At 37.3% G+C, this 20,106-nt stretch overlaps 1 protein-coding gene across 1 annotated transcript in view; it reads left to right on the top strand.

Moving 5' to 3' along the window:
- The window catches only part of TRIM33 (tripartite motif containing 33), a 132,699-nt gene extending 113,417 nt beyond the window's left edge, over positions 1–19,282 (top strand). The window contains 9 exon segments of the mRNA XM_053590508.1: positions 2,432–2,564; positions 3,955–4,018; positions 8,186–8,345; positions 9,695–10,044; positions 11,562–11,685; positions 14,096–14,170; positions 15,858–16,010; positions 17,265–17,315; positions 17,395–19,282. Of these exon segments, the coding sequence (XP_053446483.1) occupies positions 2,432–2,564; positions 3,955–4,018; positions 8,186–8,345; positions 9,695–10,044; positions 11,562–11,685; positions 14,096–14,170; positions 15,858–16,010; positions 17,265–17,315; positions 17,395–17,607 (1,323 nt within the window). The 3' untranslated portion in view covers positions 17,608–19,282.
- The last annotated feature ends 824 nt before the right edge of the window (positions 19,283–20,106 follow it).

Here is a 20,106-nt window from a genome sequence, read left to right as displayed (position 1 = left end):
CTTTGGTCATTTTCCTATTGGATTTTTTTTCCTTTTAAATCATGGAAACTCTTATGTAATATTTAACTGTATGTTCCATGTAGTTTTTCAAGGATACTAAAAAATATTGGTTTAATGAATATATGAATTAATATTTTTCCAGTTAGACTTTTAACTTTATTGATGGTGACTATCAGTGTCTAGTGAAACCTGCAGATGAATGCTTTAGTTAACACTTTTCTGGTGGAGGCTGTAATGGCTACAGAGAAGCCCTTTTTTTATATACTTCCTATTCCCTTCTTCCTGGCCTGTCTGTTGTTCACTCTTTTTAACCTTAGAGTTGCCTTTCTGGCCAGAGCTATAAATTGCAGGTGAAGAGAATAAAAAGAGTAACAAAATAGTAAAAAGGAGTAGGTAACATGGGATTTTTACGTCTGTTTTTTGAATCATCCCCCCTCCTTTGTTTTTAGGTGGGATATAGCCCCATTTCCATCCGTGGCCCACATTAGGCACTCACCCTCTTCACAATTCCTCCAGTGGAGTCAGTTGCAACTATGGATTCTTCTCTAATTTTAACTTTACAAGTGCATCATCGTTGGCCAATAGCTGTGACCATGGATCACAGCTGCTACTTTCCCTTAATTGTCCTTCCGTTAACTCTCAACCTACCTTTAACCTTCAGCCCTTCACCTCTCTGGCATGTGATTTTGTAAGAGCTTTCAGAAAATTGCCCTGTTTACTTTTTAGGAGAATTCTCCCTTGCCTTTGATGTATTGTGGCTGCTCCATTCTGAGCATTTTTCCAATTCTACCTTGGTTTATATTGATAGTTTACTCCAAAGTTTCTACTTTCATGATGTCATTTCTAATTTATAGGTATGAAAATCAGTATCAGTGTGCTTTTAGGGGAAGAAAGGAGAACAAAAAGCAAATGTATATATATATTTAGATTTCTGTTTTGAACCAAAAGTAAATTTGCTTAAGAAATAACCTGACCTTGGGTGGCGCCTGTGGCTCAGTGGGTAGGGCGCCGGTCCCATATACCAAGGGTGTCAGGTTCGAACCCGGCCCTGGCCAAATTGCAACAAAAGATAGCTGGGCATTGTGGTGGGCATCTGTAGTCCCAGCTACTCGGGAGGCTGAGGAAAGAGAATCGCCTAAGCCCAGGAGTTGGAGGTTGCTGTGAGCTGTGATGCCACCGCATTCTACCGACAACAATGGAGTGAGACTCTGTCTCTTTAAAAAAAAAAAGGAAATAATCTGTCTTTTATTGACTAGGTGTGGGTATAATTAGAACACAAGAAGATTAACAAGAATAATTTGACCATTTCTTTCTGGTTTTTGGCCAGGGCTGGGTTTGAACCTGCCACCTCTGGCATATGGGACCGGCGCCCTACTCCTTGAGCCACAGGTGCCGCCCCAATTTGACCATTTCTTACATGAAGTAGTGTAAAATTTAATTTAAGGTAATTTTCATACTTAAATATTATCTTTTTACTCTTTCTTACATAAATATTTTCTTTTTCTTTTCTTTCTTTTTGTGAGACAGAGTCTCACTGTGTTGCCCTGGGTAGAGTGCTGTGACATCATAGCTCACGGCAACCTCAAACTCTTGGGCTTAAGCGACTCTTCTGCCTCAGCCTCCTAAGTAGCTGGGACTATAGGTGCTTACCACAATGCCCGACTCTTTTTCTGTTGTAGTTGTCGTTGTTGCCTAGCTTGCCTGGGCTGCGTTCAAACCCGCCAACCTCAGTGTGTGTGGCCGGTGCTGTAACCACTGTGCTACGGACGCAGAGCCCATAAATATTTTCTCAGAGCATCATTGAGTGTTTTGAGAAAATTTCACCTAAATGTGCAATTTAGGTGGCATATTTTGAAGATAAGAAACTAATCTTTAAGTTGGAAATCATCCCTAAATCACACTGCTGGGTCCTCTGGCTTTATCCTACTTCCTGTAAATAGAAAAGGACTCAGATTTCCTGTTGACTGTTCCTTTTGCGCTGTGTGCAGTAAGAGGCCTTCCTGTTTCGGGAGAAGGGCTTTCGATGGGCTTTTCAGAGCTTTAAGTTGGGTACTGATGTGATTACATTTCCAGGTAGGTGGATGAGTGTGGCAGGACTGTAGACATTGAAAAAGAAGAAGGATTAGGCTACGGAGAAGAATAATGATACATAAGGTCCTGTGTCAATTTTAAGAGAAATAGAACTTACAGGGTTTAATAGATCATTAGGTTTTACCCTGAGCAGCTGGTTATTTGTTGAATAATATTATAGTTTTATTCACATAAAATTTTACATGGTATAGATTCTCAGGGGAACTGAAAGAAGCAACAGTTAAGCCGAGTTTGATTTTGGATGATCTGTTAATTTAGCTGCGTATAAGTGATGGCACTAACGAAATTAATAAGTTTTCTGCTTTAACGAATGCAGATGTATCTTTTTTCTTCTTTTCAGTTGGAAGACGCTGGCTCAAGTAGTTTAGATAATCTACTAAGTAGATACATCTCAGGCAGTCACCTACCCCCTCAGCCTACAAGCACCATGAATCCTTCCCCAGGACCCTCTGCCCTATCTCCAGGATCATCAGGTAAGGCAAACAGATATTCCCTTAGTTCTTTAACACTTTAAAAAGAAGTCTCTTTCAGTTCTCTATTAGTGTTCTCTAGAAAAAATGGAATCAATAATAGGTACGGAGAAGGAGATAGAGAGAAAGGTTTATGTTAAGGAATTGGCTTGTGTGATTGTGGCTACTGGCAAGTCTGACATCTGCAGGGTAGGTCAGCAGGTTGGACACCCACGAAAGAGTTATGTTAGTGGGGGACGGGGATAGAACCTCTGTCTTTTCTTTTAGGGACTTCAGCTGATGGAGGAAGCCTATCAACAATATAGAGGACAGTCCACTTTTTTCAAAATCTATTGACTTAACTGTTAATAACATCTAAATAACACCTTCACAGCAGCCTTTAGGCTGGTATTTGGCCAAACGGTGGGATATCATATCCTAGTCAGGTTTACACATAAAATTAACCATCATAGTAACAGATATTTGTTCTTATCTTTGTAATTATGTTTGTTCAAATGCTATTAGCACTCTTTAGCTACCTTAAGTAATTTTAATATGTATCTGTAATCTGTGCTCTTCACATCTCTAAAACTATACAACCATTACTGTATTCATATTCTTTGCTGAGTTTTGTATATATATTTACTTTTTATATCTTATATTTTATAATACAGAAGGTCATTTGAAGAGGTCTTGGGTTTCAACTCAATTTTAAAAGACTTTGTAAAAATAATGAAAAATTATTTATAAGAATAAGAGTTGAGGAAAACAAGTTAATTTTCAAATAGTAATTTTAAAATGAAAACTTAAAATTTGCAGGAATCTATTAAAATATCTGATGTTTAGTTCTCTTCCAGAATTCCAGTTGTATTAACCCTATTACCGGGTAAATCAATTGGGACTCTCATGAATGCATGATAGAAGCAACTCACAGGTTAACAGTCCAGAAGTGGTTATAGAATATATTTTTCTGATGTAAAGTAAATGTTATTTTTTTCCACACTGCAACAGACCACCTGCTTATTTCTAGAGGAAGGAGCAGTTCAGATTTAAATGTGGATTTTGCTTAAAGTTTTTTGAGGCTTAATAAGAATTATTTTAGAACTAACAAGAATAATGAATGGGAATTCAAGTAGAATATTTTATCATATGACTTGGGAGAGATGGCAGATAGCTTTCTCTCTGGTAGATATTGTTAATTGGGTAGTGGTGCTCTGAGGAGGATTCTGAAATGGTGTCTGGGCTCAGGTGGGAGAAACTGGTCAGTGTCATACCATCCCTGGCTTTATGACTTGGCTTGATTTCTAAGAATTTTAAAGTTGAATTATTATAATCTTGAGTTCTATAACTGGTGGGTAGAATTCCAGATATCTTTATATGCGATTTATATTCATTTTGACTTACTATTTTGTAGGTTTATCCAATTCTCACACACCTGTGAGACCCCCTAGTACCTCCAGTACTGGCAGTCGAGGCAGGTAAGTATTATGTTATTATTTTTTCCTTTTTATTTTTTTTTTGAGACACAGTCTCACTTTGTTGCCCTCGGTAGAATGCCGTGGTGTCACAGCTCACAGCAATCTCCAACTCCTGGGCTTAGGCAATTCTCTTGCCTCAGCCTCCCGAGTAGCTGGGACTACAGGTGCCCGCCACAACGCCCGGCTATTTTTTTATTGCAGTTTGGCTGGGGCTGGGTTCAAACCTGCCACCCTCGATATATGGGGCCAGCGCCTTATCCACTGAGCCACAGGCACCATTCTTTTTACTTTTTATTAAGAAAAGTTTTAAGAATATATAATAAAAGTAGAATATTACAATGAACCCCCTTATACTTACCACCTAGCTTCAGCAATGATCAACTTAAAGCTAGTCTTTTTTCTCTTATACTCCTACTCATTTGCTTCTGGTCTGGATTATTCTGAAACAAATCTCAAGACATCATTTCCCTTGTGAGTATCTCAGTACATGTCATTTAATAAGAATTTTACAAATATATGAACATAACCACAGAACCATCATCACACATAATAAATTAACAGCTCATTCTTTCTAATACCAGTAGAGATCCAGTTAATGCTCAGAGTTCCCAATTCCTCTTTTCAAACAAATGATTTCTTTGAATCAGATTAACATAAGCTGTTTACGTTGCCATTAATTTATACATTTACATTATTACCAATTGTGTAAAAATATAGTTCTTTCTTCTGTGGAGTTTTCCCTATTTCTCCATCTTGTTACTTACTCTGTCTGTTGATGATGTGGATGATTTCTGTAGTGTTCGTACTTTGGAAGGCTAAGATGGGAGAATTGCTTGGGGCTAGGAGTTCAAGACCAATCTGGGCAATAGAGACTCTCTCTCTCTCTCTCTCTCTCTCTCTCTCACACACACACACACACACACTCTCATCTAGGCAATAAAGCCCGCCCCTCGCTACCCCCTCACCCCCCATTTTTTTTTTCAAACTCCTGGATTTAACCGATTCTCTTGCCTCAGCCTCCCAAGTAGCTGGGACTATAGGTACCCCCCACAGCGCTGGCTATTTTTAGAGATGAGGTCTCGCTCTGGGTCAGGCTGGTCTCAAACCTGTGAGTTCAGGCAGTCCACCCTCTTGGGCCTCCCAAGTGGTAGGATTACAGGCTTGAGCCATGGTGCCCCAGCCTCCTCTCTCTCCTTTTTAAAAAAAAACCCTGCCTCCTTTTTTTTTTTTTTTTTTGTCTACATTAGTATTTATTTATTTATGTATTTATTTATTTATTTTGTAGAGACAGAGTTTCACTTTATGGCCCTTGGTAGAGTGCCATGGCATCACACAGCTCACAGCAACCTCCAACTCCTGGGCTTAAGCGATTCTCTTGCCTCAGCCTCCCGAGTAGCTGGGACTACAGGCGCCCGCCACAACGCCCTGCTATTTTTTGTTGCAGTTTGGCTGGGGCTGGGTTTGAACCCACCACCCTTGGTATATGGGGCCGGCGCCTTACCGACTGAGCCACAGGTGCTGCCCTACATTAGTATTTAGATCAAGAGCTTTGATCAGATTTAGATTTGATTGAAGGGGAGAGAGGGCAAAAATATTTAATGGTGGTCAGGCACAGTGGCTCACAGCTGTAATCCTCGTACTCTGGGAGGCCAAGGCACGAGGATCACTTGAGCTCAAGAATTCAAGACCAGCTTGAGCAAGAGTAAGACCCTATCTCTACTAAAAAATACAAAAACCAGCCAGGCATTGTGGTAGGTTCCTGTAGTTGCAGCTACTCTGGAGGCGGAGGCAGGAGGATTGCTTGAAATTAGGAGTTTGAGGTTGCCGTGAGCTATGCTGATGCCTCTGCATTCTAATTTGGGCAACAGAGTAAGACCGTCTCAGGAAAAAAAACAGACAAAAAAACTTGATGGTGATAATATTATGCTTCGATCAGGGACACATTTTGTCTGGTTGGGGTTTTTTGTGATAGCAGCCATTCTTTAAAGTCTCATTTGTTGCCGTTGGTAGAGTGCTGTTGTGTTGGGGACTATAGGCGCCTGCCCAGCTATTTTTAGAAGTAAGGTCTTTCTCTTGCTCAGGCTGGTCTCAAACTGCTGTGCTAGATGATCTGCCTGCCTCAGACTAGGTGGGATTACAGGCATGAACCATTGGGCCTGGCCGGATAGTAACCATTAGTAACCATTGCCTAGCTCTCATAATTTTTTTACTGGCTGAGAAATTATATTTGAATTGTATCATTTTTTTCTTTATTAGTTTGGAATAAATTAGCTCTTAGGAAAGGTTGTAGGATAGTACTTTCTGTCATTAGCTCTTAGGAAAGGTTGTAGGATAAATTGATTTCTTTACTAACCTGCTTTCATGGTAATGAGTTGAATCCCAGCACCCTCCAACAGTGATCAATGAGTTTTATTATTACCTGAACTCAAATATATAAACATATTTTAAGTTAAGCATTGTGGCTCATGCCTGTACTCCTAGGACTTTGGAAAGCTAAGGTAGAAAGATCACTGTAGGCCAGGAATTTGAGGTCAGCCTGAGCAATATAGTGAGACCCCATCTTTACAGAAAAATTTATAAAATAAGCCAGGTGTGGTGGCTCGTACCTGTAGTCCTGGCTACTTGGGACGCTGTGGCAGGAGAATTGCTAGAACCCAGGAGTCTGAGGTTGCAGTGAGTTATGATAGTGCCACTGCATCCAGCCTGGGTGACAGAGCAAGATTTAGTCTCTTTAAAAAACAACCCCCCCCTTCCATTTTTATATGTTTTAGTTCATTATGGTTGCTGTTTTTTATTAATGGCTAAAGTTACTCTATCTTTGGCCTGTCAAAAGTTTTTTCAAGTTTGTTTCTTAATCCTTTTGCTATAACACATCCTCTTTAAAATCTTCCTTTTTTCCTAGGAAACAATGTTCCAGGTTTATCTTGTACATTTTTTGCTTCAGACCTGGATTCAGCTGTTTTTACAAGAAATCCTGGTCATGTTAGTAGAAAAATAGTGTTTGGAGTTAATATGCTATGGACACTTATTGCTACTGAATCATTCATTGTTTCTGAGGCTTTTTTGGTAGACAGTCAAGAAATAGAAGTGCATGTGTGCCTATGTGTGTGAATATATGTGGATGATTTTAGATTACAGTATTGGCCTTTTTACTCTTCTAGTTGGAATAATTTAGTATATTGCAAGAAAGATTTTATTTAAGGTATTATATAAATGTTTTTTACTTGTATATATGTATACGTGTATGCATTATGAAAATTGTTCCTATTAAATGATTACTTGGCTTTTTAATTATACTTTAAATATAATAAGTGCTTGTAGAAGAAAAGTACTAACTCGGTGGAAGAGGTATTCATTCTTAGTAGCAATACATTCTTAACAGTTATTCACATTTCATTTTTTAAGTTTTTTTTTTGAGACAATTTCACTATGTCGTCCCCAGTTAAGTGCTGTGGTGTCACAGCTTACAGCAACCTCGGACTCTTGGGGTTAAGTGATTCTCTTGCCTCAGCCTCCCAGGTAGCTGGGACTACACGAGCCTGCCACAACGCCCGGCTATTTTTTTACCGCAGTTGTCATTGTTGTTTAGCCCTGGCCAGTCTAGAACCTGCCTGGCTTGGTGTATGTGGCTGCTGCCCTAACCACTAAGGGACAGGTGCCGAGCCTATTCACGTCTCTTAATAGATTTTGCTTTTTTTCCCATTCCCTTGACTCAAATAAGGATGTTCAGGTTGTTTGCCACTTGTTATCCTCTTGTCCCAATCCCCATTTCCCAAAAGCCAAAATATCCTGTCTTTGGAGAGGCTTCATGAACAACTTTTGTTGATAACACTGTATTATATGTCTGGGAATGTATAGAAGAACGGAAATTATTTTTAGTAAAAGCAGCAATCGTTGACGTTCTATACTACTGGCCTGTGAATATAATAATTGTTCATTAGACTCCTTAAATGATTTACCATGAAATGTGTTTTTAGGGTCTTCTGAAAGTTTTATCTACATTTTTAAAGAGGTTGAAACCAGGCTTATACCACTTTCTTCCTAACTGCATTATGAGGTATCCTTATCTTCTATCCTTTGCTTTAGTGAACGTTGTTTTTTATGTACTTGTTTTTATTTACATCATACTGTCAAACATACGTGACCGTTAGGTGTTGTTTTTATTAGCTGTGGGTCATCAGGAAGAACTGCCGAGAAGTCAAGTCTTAGTTTCAAGTCTGATCAAGTGAAGGTCAAGCAAGAACCTGGGACTGAAGATGAAATATGTAGCTTTTCAGGAGCTGTGAAACAAGAAAAGACAGAAGATGGTAGGAGAAGTGCTTGCATGGTAAGCTCCTACAGGGGTCTGATAGGGATTTAAAGAAGTTGCTTTGCTGATTCTTTCATCTCTGAGTATATTAAGCGTGATGAATATTTCTGAGGGTAATTTGTTTATCTTTAAATGTTCGTGTCTGACACAAGCCAGATATCTCTTTATCTAATGCAACTTCTTTGTTAGAAAAGATGTGTTTTAAATGTTTATTTGAAATTATCTTTGAATTTATATTTAGTTAATATTTTTGCCATGATACAGTTCTGTCTTGTTCTGAAATTATTAATTATCTCAGTAGTCACATCTCAGGCCACAGAAAATCCTAGGCATTGTCCTGGAGCTATGTACTCAGCATTAAGATTGCTAATGTAAAATAAGTTTATTGGTGAAAACGTCTTTAGGCTGAGAGGATTGTCTTTTGGTTTATGAGTTATATATTCTAGAGTTTCCTTTCTTAGAAATTTTGAAATTTTTTTATTCCTGTCTGTGCTTCTGTCTCACTTTCTACATGATTGGCACGTAGGAATTCCATCTCATGGTATTGGTATATTCAACACAGTGCATATAGATTTAGTAGAACAAGAGATTTAGCTTTGGTGTTTTTTTTTTTCCTGCAGTTTTGGCCGGGGCTGGGCTTAAACCCGCCAACCCCAGTATATGGGGCCGGCGCCCTATTCCCTGAGCCACAGGTGCTGCTCTAGCTTTGGTTTTGTAGCAGAACTTGGTTTGGAAAGATTTGTTACATTTTCACATTCTTCCTACATGCAGAATGTTTTGGTGTGAAAAGTAGTATGCCATAACTATCTGTCTGTAAGAAAAGTATAACCCTATGCTCACTCCCACTCAGTGTGTTTAACGGTTTAATTAATTTCCTCTTAATCTCAGTGAACCAGTATTAGACAGAACCCTAAAAATCATACATCAGCATGCCTATATAATTTTGGGGTTATTGTCATTTCTTTATGTCACTAATATGATTCATAGAATAATTTGTCATTATATTTATATGCATATTGGTATAACTTAAATACGCTGCATACAGTAAAGATTAAATGATTCTTCAAGGCCGGGCTCACATCTGTAATCCTAGCGCTCTGGGAGGCCAAGGCAGGTGGATGGCCTGAGCTCAGGAGTTCGACATCAGCCTGAGCCAGAGCGAGGCTCCATCTCTAAAAATAGCCAGGCATTGTGATGGGCACCTGTGGTCCCAGCTACTCGGGTGGGTGAGGCAAGAGAATCGCTAGAGCTCAAGAGTTTGAGGTTGCTGTGAGCTATGATGCCACAGCACTCTACCCAGGGTGACACAGTGAGACTGTCTCCAAAAAAAAATGATTCTTCAAGAATTTGTCATTGTTTTATTTTAGTTGAGCAGTCCTGAGAGTAGTTTGACACCGCCCCTCTCAACTAACCTACATCTAGAGAGTGAGTTGGATGCGTTAGCAAGCCTGGAAAACCACGTGAAAACTGAACCTACAGATATGAATGAAAGCTGCAAACAGTCAGGGCTCAGCAGCCTTGTTAATGGAAAGTCCTCAATTCGAAGCCTCATCCACAGATCAGCAAGGGTTGGAGGAGATGGCAACAGCAAAGATGACGATCCAAATGAAGATTGGTGTGCTGTCTGCCAAAATGGAGGGGATCTCTTGTGCTGTGAAAAATGTCCAAAGGTTTTTCATCTAACTTGTCATGTTCCAACACTTCTTAGCTTTCCAAGGTACTTGTGAAGTAATTGATTTTTGTTACTTTGTTTATTTTTATAAGCTGGAAAAAAATAGAAAGTTGTTTTCAGTACATAGTGTTGCTGTAAAACAGGGAGCCTCTTGTTCTTTTGGTATTATGTTCCAGAGAGACTAACAGAATGATAGAATATCCCTGATCTCAGTGACATACTAATGTTAAAAGAGTAGTTAGATTTCATCTTTTGGCCTTCAGTGTATTTTCAGTGCAAGCAAATTATTAATAGATAAAATTCTAAATTAAGAGGAGCAAGAGGATTGTGTTGGAGAAAATCTATCTCCTTTTGGAATGTAAATTTTTAGTTTCACTATCATTAATAGGGTCTACAATAGTAATTTTATTTATAAATGTCATTAAATTTGAGGAGGCTTTATTGGATAATACCCAAAACTTCTCTAATGTTTGAGAGCTTTCAAAAGACATTTTAATGAAAAAACAAAGTTTCTATAAAAACACCTTTAATAACTTGGGATTTAGGGGTGGGGATAGTTTCCTCTTGATCATGGGAAACAATTTATTGGTAGTGCCTGCCTAAAGCACTCATAGCATATGTAGATTTCTCATGTTTTTCCTTTGATCAGCTAATAGGAATGTGTTTTAGACATCAACTCATTAGAATAGACAGTTATTGAATTCCTTGTAAAGGAGATCTTGGGATAAAGATAAATAGAAAGAGATTGGGGGAGAATATGAGCTTTGTCTTCAAACTGATATGCCCTGTGCCCACTAAATGTGGTTTCAACCATTAAAACACTCATTGCTGAGTGCACAAGGAAGATGGAACAAATGTGTGGGGCCAGGTAGATTACAAAACCCATAGTCTGGTTGTGACTCTACCGTGAGCTTGGGCAGTTCACTGATCTGCAGAGATCAGGTTCTGTATAAGTGGTAGGGTTTGATTTAGAAAAGCTCTAAGTCTTCCCCTTTAGTTAACATTTTATATTTTATGTTCATGCACTCTCTTATATCTGATTGATTTCAGAGACCATAAAATAGTCATATTTGTTTTTTTTAATTTCCCCTTTCCTAACTTCCAATTTCCTTTTAAATGAAAATAAACCAGCAATCTCCGGGGAGAAACCCAGCTTTTTTCTTGCTATAGATTAAAAATAATTATTTTCTTTTCAGATTCTTGAGTGGCAATAATTTTAATTGAATAATGCCACCCTCTTTGAAAGATTCAGCATTTTAGATTGGAAAATGAGTAGATATATAAACAGAATGTTTTCCAAAAGAATTGTAATTCTCACCTAAGTCTTAGGAGGTACAGTCATTGCTAAAGATGTAATGAGGACCTTCTTTTTCTTTACTCTTTCAGAAAAGAAAAGCATTGGCAGTTTGCTCTTGAAATTAAGGCTTTTCATGTTTTTCTTTCCTTTAGATAGTAACATCTACTGGAATGTCAGGATTTTGAAACTGAATTCTAGGGAACTAGCTTCTATAGCATGGGTTTTGTCGTAATTGCACTAACTAATTGCCTATTTCCCTGTTTAGTGGGGACTGGATATGCACATTTTGTAGAGATATTGGGAAGCCAGAAGTTGAATATGATTGTGATAATTTGCAACATAGTAAGAAAGGGAAAACTGCACAGGGATTAAACCCCGTGGACCAAAGGGTAAGTGTCAAATAAATTGATTTGTTATTAGGAATTCTGTAGGTGTCTGCTTATATACATCTTTTCCCCTGTGTATTGTACATATAACTAACATTGATTTTTATTTATTTATTTATTTATTTATTTTTTTGTGGAGACAGAGTCTCACTTTATGGCCCTCGGTAGAGTGCCGTGGCCTCACACAGCTCACAGCAACCTCCAACTCCGGGGCTTAAGCGATTCTCTGGCCTCAGCCTCCCAAGTAGCTGGGACTACAGGCGCCCGCCACAACGCCCAGCTATTTTTTGGTTGCAGTTTGACCGGGGCCGGGTTTGAACCCGCCACCCTGGGTATAGGGGGCCGGCGCCTTACCGACTGAGCCACAGGCGCCGCCCTGATTTTTATTTTTTAATCTTATCATCTGTTGATATATTGAAGGCACATTGATGTGTTCTGAAATCTTTCTAACCCTGAACTCTAGACTCTTCTATGCATCGTCCTCAAATTTAACATGTCCTAACTGAAAACCTTAATTTCTAATCTTCTCCCTCAAAAACAAAAAACAAGCAAATAACATAAAAAACTGTACTCCTCCCCCAGTATTCCTCTTCATTGAAGGGCACCGTTTACCTCTATTGCTCAGGCTAGAAATCTATTAGAAATGAAAGAATCAAGAATAACTGTAATACCATTTTCTTACTCCCCCCACCCTCGATAACCACCACAATTTCTCATCTGGAACATTACAATAATCTCTTAACTGATCTCTGTGCTTTTATTGTTGCCCTTCACAGTCCATTTTCTATACTGAACAGAGTATTCTTTTTTTAAAAAATAAATGTCTATCAGCTCAGTGTCCATAGTTCAGTGGTTAGGGCGCCAGCCACATATACCAAGGCAGGCCGGTTCGAACCCAGCCCTGGGCCTGATAAACAATGACAACCGCAACAACAACAAAATAACCAGGCCTTGTGGCGGGCACCTTGTAGTCCCAGCTACTTTGGAGGCTGTGGCAAGAGAACCACTTAAGCCCAAGAGTTTGAGGTTCCTGTGAGCTGTGACACTACAGCACTCTATTGCGGGCAACGTAGTGAGACTCTTGTCTCCAAAAAAAAAAAAAAGTATATCACTTCTTGCCTAAAATCCTCTAATAGCTTTTTCATTTTTTTCTAATACATACTTTTTTTATTGTTGGGGATTCATAGAGCTTTTTCATTGTCATATAATAAAATGAAATTCAAAATCCTTTTCTCTTATTTCTACTGATCTGCTCTGAAGTCTTGGATTTCCACAGACAAAATACCTTTACATTGTTGCATGGTCATTAGAGTTAAGTTTGCTTCTAATCTCATGTACTGCATATATATTTGCAAAATCTCTATCAATTATCTGTGAAGAAAAAGTGTATGTTAAGGTGGGCTCAGCGCCTGTAGCTCAGCGGCTAGGGTGCCAGCTACATACACCAGAGTTGGCAGGTTTGAATCCAGCCCGGGCCTGCCAAACAACAATGACAACGGCAACAAAAAAATAGCCGGGTGTTGTGGTGGGTGCCTATAGTCCCAGCTACCTGGGAGGCCAAAGCAAGAGAATGGCTTAAGCCCAAGAGTTTGAGGGTGCTGTGAGCTGTGATGCCACGGTACTCTACCAAGGGCAACAACAGCTTGAGACTGTCTCCAAAAAAAAAAAAAAAAAAAAGTATGTTAAGGGTATACAAACTTATATTAAGATAAATATAAGTAAATAGAAAACCACAAATGTAAAATACCCTTTAGTTTATTCCTGATTGTATTTTTAAAAAATTCTACAATTGTATTGACAAAGACAGTTTTTATTTATTTTGAATGTAAGTGAAGTCATTGGAAGAAAGGGGATAATAACATTTGTCTTCCCTGCCTCAGGGAATAACAAGCAGAGAGAGGGAAGGAGGGAGAGGGGTGGGGCCTTGGTGTGTGCCACACCTTCTGGGGGCAAGCCATGATTGCAAGAGGGACTTTACCTAACAAATGCAATCCGTATAACCTGGCTTATTGTACCCTCAACGAATCCCCAATAAAAACAACAACAACAACCAAAAAAAAAAAAACAATGAGGAACAACAGTGATTATTTATTACCAAGTAATCTATAATTTTTTGTACCAAGTGTGATTTCCTTTCCTTTGTATAACTAAGAGTTAATAAATACATTACTTTAGTTGCCTTCTTAAAATAAAAGCACTCTTATGTTAAAGTAGAAGATGATCTCGAAACTAAATGGGAAGCAAGGCAGTTTTCTTTTTGCATACATTTTGTGTATATTTAGTTGGATAGCTAGTAAGAAGGAGGCTTATGTTCAGTTTGTTGTAATCATGCCTTGTAGTTATATAGTTCTCATTCTCAAGAATATCTTAGGGGAAAATATTTCATGTGTTTTCCTTTCCTTGTTTGGGCCAGAAATGTGAACGTCTTCTGCTTTACCTCTATTGCCATGAATTAAGTATTGAATTCCAAGAGCCTGTTCCTGCTTCGGTGAGTTGCCTACCTTAGTACCTTCCTGATGAAGAGGTCTCATAAGGAACTTAGAATATTAAGCTCTGGCCATAGACTGCTTGTATTATTAATATAACTCAGGCTTCTTGAATAAGCTCTTCAGTCTTTCTAAAAATCAACTTTCTTTTTTGATACTGTTTCTTACCTCATTGAGATGTTTTGAGGATTATATAAGGTAACCTATATAAAGCGTTTAGCAGTCTGTAGTCATAGATTTTTATTAGAAATAAAGGCTGTGAAATATTACTGTAAGGGTAAGACTAGAAGTGCTCAGTGCCTAATAAGTGAGACAATAATGTGCTATACACGTTTTATTTGCTAGCTGTCATTTGTTGATTGGTGTATTTTTGCATACCAGGCATGCTATAGAATATTAAATGGTAGTTGGCTTGTTTACTAGGTAGGCTAAGAAATGAATTTTAAACCATTAAAGGGGGCTGGATGTGGCAGCTTATGCCTGTAATCCCAGCATTCTGGGAGGCCGAGGTGGGTGGATTGTCTGAGCTCACGGGTTCAAGACCAGCCTGAGCCAGAGCGAGACCTAGTCTCTAAAAATAGCCAGGTGTCATGGTGGGCGCCTGTAGTCCTAGCTACTCAGGAGGCTCAGGCAAGAGAATTGCTTGAGACCAAGAGTTTGAGGTTGCTGTGAGCTATGATGTCACGGTACTTTACTGAGGGTGACAAAGTAAGACTCTATTTAAAAAAAAAAAAGCATAAAAGGGCTCTAGACCACAAAAGGATGTATTGTGTAAGTAGTAATTATCTGATTTTATAAAGTCTGTCTCATCTTCAAATTCAGGGATTTCACAGTAGAAAATGATGTTCAAATATTTTATTTTCATAGACTATTTAAATAGCTTCTTTGTCTCTACTTAAAGGTAGAAATTTTTGCCCAAAGGTGTGGCCAGAATTCCCTAACTTTTCAGTGACTGCTAAATAGTAAATTTTTCTTATCACCATCTTTCTTCCTATGCTGGTAAGTTGTAATTTCTGTGTGATACAAAAGATGTTCTCTGTGACGTCTTATTTTTTTAAGAGTCTTGCTATGTTGCCCAGACTGGGGTGTAGTCACTAATCACAGGCACATTCACAGCTCACTGGAGCCTGTAACTCCTTGGCTCAAGTGATTCTCTGCCTCAGCTTCATGAGTAGCTGGGACTACAGATGTGCACCAACCACCACAGCAGGCTGAGACATCATATTCTAATCATAATCTTAATATATTGTGTACATTTTTTTCTTTCCTTTTAAAAATAGAATTCTTCAGGAATCAAAATTCTGATGAGCCAGATATGGCCTTAGGCTACTGGTTGTTTACTCTCACTGATTGTTTTCTTTCCAAATTTAATTGTTATTTTTGTTTGTTTGTTTTAGCATGTGGCCGGCACCCTAACCACTGAGCTATGGGCGCCGAGCCCAAATCTAATTAAAAGTCCCTTTTGGGGGCTTTCACTAATTATAGAGACTGGCCATACTCTGCACAAGGTTTGGTTTTCATGATAGGATTAGAGCCAGATGATTTGAAATACAATCTCACTGTACCCAAAATTTACAAGTAGTTGGCTGAATAATCGACATTTTTTCTAAAATCAGTATTTCATGCATTTTCAAATTAAACATTTTGGCATTTTTGGATAATTCTTATCTATCTATTTGTTTATTTTAGATACCAAACTACTATAAAATTATTAAGAAACCCATGGATTTATCCACCGTGAAAAAGAAGCTTCAGAAAAAACATTCCCAACACTACCAAATCCCAGATGACTTTGTGGCTGATGTCCGTTTGATTTTCAAGAACTGTGAAAGGTTTAATGAGGTATGTTAGTTTCTAACCTATAGAGTCTTGGTTTGTTAGTTTCTATTTGCTTGTTTTCTTCCCTGCTATGAAAGTTTTCTAATGTGATTAAAATTTTTTTCGGCTAAAGTCCTATCAAAAGTAAAATACTATATTCATAGCTCCAAAGAAGAAATTTTAAGTGCATATTTAATATAATAAAATTAAAATTGAATATTCCTTCCAAAATGAGGTGAGGGTTGGGATAAGTATGGTGAATAGTCTGTAGTTAAGTATGTTTTGGATAATTCTTATCTATTTGTTTATTTTAGATACCAAAATAAATAAATGATAAATAGCCTGAATTTGGGGTTCATTTGGGAAAGGTATCTGTACCCTTGTCCTTAGATTTTATTATTGACCACATAAATGTAGAACCTTAAAATCATAAGCTAATCTCTTTTGACTTATTCTTGAATAGTAGTAGTCCACAGTATATAATACTGAGTTTTCTAATTTTAGTAGCAAATGACTTTGACTTTGGTTATATATATTTTTTTGAGGGTAAGGTTGAGCTATTCATACTTTAAAAGGAAATGTAATATATACTTATTTCAAGGAAAGTATTTTTCTTCTCTTTGGGACAAAGTCAAGTCTGTTATTGTTATTAAATACTTTCATTATAGGAGAAGAAAATGGAATTTAAGGAGAATCCACAAAATCAAAAAAATCTCATAATGTGAAAATTCTAAGTCACCTTTATGGTAATATGACACAGAATATTAGTAAAATCTCACTAACTTTGAAGGTAAATTTAGAAAGAATAGTCCCAGATTTGATCTTATTTTTTCATGCACTTAGATTCTTTTCAAATAAATAAATAGGCTTTATAGTTGATAAGACAACAAGCCTGCCCGAGTAATAATTAAATAACTTTTGATTGACATATTGGCAGACAGATAGAATTCCAATTGAGTAGTTTGCTGAAAGTTTGACAGGTTTTTAAAGCAGCTTATAACATTTGTTTCACAAAATTTTTCTCTTGAATATATTCAGCTTGACCTCAGTAATGTGAAATGAGGCCATTACTGAGGTTTCACAATAGCTTTAGCAGCAGAGCTTGGTTAAGAAAATGGTTCCATATTCTGTAGAATTTTAGAAAGCACTTAATCTGGTGGTTATAGCAGTTTGTTCTCCCTAGTATGGCTGACTTTCGTCGCCAATCCTATGCAATCTCATGACTTTAGAAAGGATTATAATTTCCCTTTTTTTTTTTGACTCTGGTATCCTTTTTAGATGATGAAAGTTGTTCAAGTTTATGCAGACACACAAGAGATTAATTTGAAGGTAAGCTTTTCAGACCATGCAAACTTGGTGAAGGAATATGCATTACCAATAGGTGAACATTCCTATCTTTTGCTTGCAGGCTGATTCAGAAGTAGCTCAGGCAGGGAAAGCAGTTGCATTGTACTTTGAAGATAAACTCACAGAGATCTACTCAGACAGGACCTTCGCACCTTTGCCAGAGTTTGAGCAGGAAGAGGATGATGGTGAGGTAACTGAGGACTCTGATGAAGACTTTATACAGCCCCGCAGAAAACGCCTAAAGTCAGATGAGAGACCAGTACATATAAAGTAAAATGACATGGATTTAAATCAGTTGTTTAAAAAGAATGAAAAAGAAAAGGAAAAAAACCAGAAAACTTTTATTTAAGTGTTGCTGGAATATCCTGCCTGAAGAAGCTGATAACTCTTACACAGGATTAGATTGAAATAATGGACAGAAAACACATTCCTTGTCAAGAAAGGGGGAGAAAACTCTATTTGGAACTTTAAAGTAAAAACAGAAAGCAAAAGGGAAATGATTTGAGGATTTCTGTCACTAACGAGGATGGTTCTTTGGTTCACAATAGCAGATGTGATCATACGGTATTGATTGGTGCAGGGTACTGGGTGTACAAGTAAATTGTCCTTTTGGATTAGGTTGCACAGTTATTAAAAACAATTTTTAAGCCTCCCCCTCCACATACATACATACTGGGTTGTTTCTTAGTTAAAAATACTTCAGAGTAGCTCGGATTCCACTTTACTGCCAGTGCAGATGTGCATTGAGTCATGCCATTATAATTTTTTCTAATTTTGATGATATTGGGTCTTATTTTTAAATTCATTTAAAGAATTCAAGAGTAGTTTTATTTTCTACTCATACTTAGGGTCTAGGAAACATGACCTACTCAACTTCAGTGGTCTACTGAAATAAAAATGGTAACTTTTCAGTAGTAGGTCATGGAGAGTTAGAGTAGTTATTTCCAGAAATCACTTCCACACAGTTGCACTTCCCAGTCACATCATCTGATCATAGTTAATTCTCACAGAAGTCAGAATGTTTGTTCGAGAATTAATCCAGTTTTCTGTACATTTAAATTTGATTGAGAAGGTGACAGCTGGCTCTTCTCCAGTCTTCCTTCACATCAGTTTTCTGATAGACCACTATTGGCAAACAGTTATCTGTCAACTACCAAATGTGTAAAATTTTCTGTATTTCACTTTGTCTTATTTGTAAATAGTGAACTAAAACTTCTGGCAGATCAGCAACATTTGCTGAGCCTGTTTTTTAAGCTAATGTGTATTCTTACTAATGTTCCTATCAAGAATGGATTTGTAATATATGCTGTCTATTTCTAATGTTCGCATTCATATTTTGAGGTTCTATCTTATTTTAATAGAGAACAGACTTCTCAAAAAATCTTCAGAAGCAGCTTATTATTGAAGTATCAAACTATTGAAATAAACCCGGTGGGGTTAGATTACTCATCCGTCCACCAAGTGGGACATTTGCCTAGACTAGGGGCTTTAAGGACTTAGAAGAGACCTGTAAGTAAATCCTAAAAATGAGCCAATCCCCACTTGAATGGTTACTGGAGTAAACCCACCTTTACTGACCTGATCATAGCACCCGCGGCAGATGAACCAACTTGGCTCTGGTTCATTTTACTTCTCTTCATTTGTGATGCTCAAATTCAAGATGTGATTTAGATGATGTACAGGCTTCTTTTTTGTTGGATTAAAATCTTGGTCCTACTTTTGTACGGACACTTTAGAATATAAAGAGACCAAAATAGATGAATTTGCCATTAGGTATTTTTCAGACGTCAGCAGATTTGTGGCAAATCATTTGCCTTTTTAAAAATTCAGTTTAATCATTTCAGAAGTAGACTATTCAGAAAATTATTTGACATAACTGTCTTAAGAGGTAAATATTTTTTAGCGCGTATTAAATCAAATAAAGTGCTCTAAAGAAATTATTATACAAATTCTTTTGGGTTGTTTTTCTTTTCTTAACAAGGTGTGGGGGTACAAATATGATTCAGGCCTTCTGATTGTGTTTAAACACTTATCGATTTTATTGTTGCTATTGACTTATTTTATTCCCTGGCTTCCATTTACCATCTCTTTCAGTACCAAACCATAACTCACTTTACTCAAATTTTAAAATTCCTAAAAAAGTTTTTTAATAAGAGGGAAAAATAATTTTGAAATACTTTTACCTATGCCTGTTTCCCTCTTTTCTACAGCTTCCATGGTTTCAACTTCTAAACAGACATACGTCTAAGGGCACATTTTGGAAAGTGAGGAGTAGCAGTATAACTTTGAGTTCTAATATTTTATATTTGCATTTCTTATGAATCTTTTTCAAAAAAATTTTTAGGTAATAAGTTATAAGTAGGGACTCCAGTAGTGGGAAGGAACAAATTTTAAGTAAATATTTCTCAGTATTCTGGCCTTAAGAGATAATGTATTTCTTTAAAATTATTTCCATGTTAGGTGGAGTTTTTGGTTTATGTTTGTTTTAATTTATGGTTGGTTAAAGTAGTAATTTAAAAAACACTTTATTGCTGATATTTAATTGGTTCCATTTCTTTTGATAAAAAATAGTTCATACTGCTGAGGAATTGCTAATAACACGTATATCAACAAACCACCGTTGAATAAAGGTATTCACTTTAGATTTCAGTAAAGCTTTCTTTCTTACACATTAATCAGTGTGCTTCTAAGCCAGTTTGTTCGGCTCTAATATTAACTATAGTTCAAAAAGTTTAAAAGGTTTAAATTGATATCCAGATATCTTGTTTTCCTA

The sequence above is a fragment of the Nycticebus coucang genome, chromosome 5, assembly GCF_027406575.1.
Source record: "Nycticebus coucang isolate mNycCou1 chromosome 5, mNycCou1.pri, whole genome shotgun sequence".
Lineage (NCBI taxonomy): Eukaryota > Metazoa > Chordata > Mammalia > Primates > Lorisidae > Nycticebus > Nycticebus coucang.
Note: the sequence above shows the minus strand (reverse complement) of the source record. Positions and strands in the feature narration are given on the sequence as shown.